General features: G+C 17.7%; 1 protein-coding gene across 1 annotated transcript in view; it reads right to left on the bottom strand.

The window, feature by feature from the left end:
- Positions 1–1,152, bottom strand: part of PGSY75_1104800 (putative metabolite/drug transporter) — a gene marked incomplete at both ends in the record, with an annotated part of 2,397 nt that extends 1,245 nt beyond the window's left edge. Inside the window, 3 exons of the mRNA XM_018786175.1 lie at positions 52–165; positions 261–593; positions 741–1,152. Of these exons, the coding sequence (XP_018640970.1) occupies positions 52–165; positions 261–593; positions 741–1,152 (859 nt within the window). The remainder of the gene's footprint in view (positions 1–51; positions 166–260; positions 594–740) is intronic.
- Positions 1,153–2,173: the final 1,021 nt, after the last annotated feature.

The raw sequence follows: 2,173 nt of genomic DNA, 5'->3' as shown, positions 1-2,173 counted from the left end.
ATATATATATATATATATATATATATATATATTTTATTTCATTTTTATTACTGTATGTAAAAACAGTTAACAACACCGGAATAACAATATTAAGAATACACATTAATATTGGTGAAACCTTATATTCTGATTTTAAAAATAACGAAAAGTATTTAAATGTCATTCCTGAAAAGAAAAAAAAAATATATATTATAATAATAATAATATATATATATATATATATATATATATATATTTATATTTATTTATTTTATTCTGACCTGCTCCGGCTAGGGTTATCATGTGAGAGACAAAAACAATATATGGTATATGTTTCGTAGAAAAACAGAACATATTTTTTTTATCATTTTTTTTTGTTAGTAGTTCTATTTCTTCTGAATTTTTTATAGTATCTACAGTTTTATTTTCCCATAGGAAACTTATAACAGTTTGTGGAACAATAGTTAATATAGAAAACTGAAATATGATGAAAATATTTTTTATATTCCATTTATCGTTATATACATAAAATAATATTAGACAAAAAAATGGTCCTAGCATAGTAGCAACGGTACTTATGAGTTTCTGGTAGGTAAATATCAAGCTTTTTTTCCCTAAATATAATAAATAAATATAAATATATAAATAAATATATATATATATATATACAAACGTGTAAAAGTGGTAATATATTATATACAATATATTTATATATTTATTTATATATTTATATATTTATTTATATATTTTATATTTGTTACCTCTATCTATACTTTCTATAAATATCGATTCTGTTATTACATGAGAACATTCATGCAGCATTTTTGAAATGGCTGTTACAAATATGATTAAACTTAAACTGTTGGTCCGTATAAACATATAATGAATAATATTAACTAGCAAATACGATACTGATATAAACTGTAACATTTTTTTCCTTTCTTTTTTATGCTTATCACAATAATATCCAACTATTGGTGATATAACTAAACAGACACTTGAATTAATTATTGATAGAAGTCCAATAATTTTATTCTTTTTAAATTTCATAAAAATATAGTGATCATGTAAAAATGTGTTCCTCATGGAGTAATTAATTCTATCGAAGAAATGATGTAAAAACATCAATATAATGTTTATATGCCATCTTCTTTTCTCTTTCCATTTTTTCATTTTTAATTCATCATTTATTACGCTTGCCTTTTTATTTTAATAAATATAAAATAAATATCGCACCTTCTTAAATATATATATATATATATTTATTTATTTATTCTAATATATTTCTCGTTTATCACCGTTTTTGAGTAATATACAAAACTTCTGACAGATATATAATATATATATATATATATATATATATTTATTTATTTATTTATTTTTATTTTTATTTTTTTTGTGAATTTTTAATATATTTTCGAAATTAAAAAAAAAATGATTTATTTGATGAATTGTACTAAATTATATAGCGGTTGTGTCCATTTATCTAATCTATAAAAATCAAAGGTGTATGGATAAAAAAAAAAAAAAATGAGAAATATAAAAAAAAATATATAAAACAATGTGTGTATATTTATATAATATTACATATATATATTAATATTTTTTTTACTTTTTTTTGTGATTTCTCTTTTGTAGTATAATATTATGTTCACATATATATATATATATATATATATATTTATTTATTCATATTCCTTACCGTATCATTTTTTTATGGAAAAGGGCTGGAAACTTTTGTGAGTGTATACTCTCTTGAGAATTACAAAAAATTAATAGAATATATAATTTATTGATTCTTAAAATGATGAGGGTATAATATTAATAATATATATATATATAATTATAATTTTTATTAATATATTTTTTTATGTTCAGATAAAAATTTATTAAGGCCAGCAAAATGAAAAAGGTTAAAAAAAAAATAAATATATAATATATATATTATATGAATTAATATATTATATACTATTCTTATTTTATATATATCAATAAAAAGGAAAATAAATATATTATAAAATATAGAAAAAAATATATTAATATAAATATATATTATAATTTATGAAAGCTGTAAATGTGAATATATTTGGAATATTTTTCTTTCTTCAATTGTGTAGATTCCTTTTTTTTTTTTTTTTTTTTTTTTTTTTTTTTTTTTTTTTTTTAACTCCCCAAAAAATTGTATAAAAAAAAA

This window comes from Plasmodium gaboni, chromosome 11 (assembly GCF_001602025.1).
Source record: "Plasmodium gaboni strain SY75 chromosome 11, whole genome shotgun sequence".
Taxonomy (NCBI): domain Eukaryota; phylum Apicomplexa; class Aconoidasida; order Haemosporida; family Plasmodiidae; genus Plasmodium; species Plasmodium gaboni.
The sequence above is the reverse complement of the archived record's forward strand: the minus strand, read 5'-3'. Positions and strand labels throughout refer to the sequence as shown.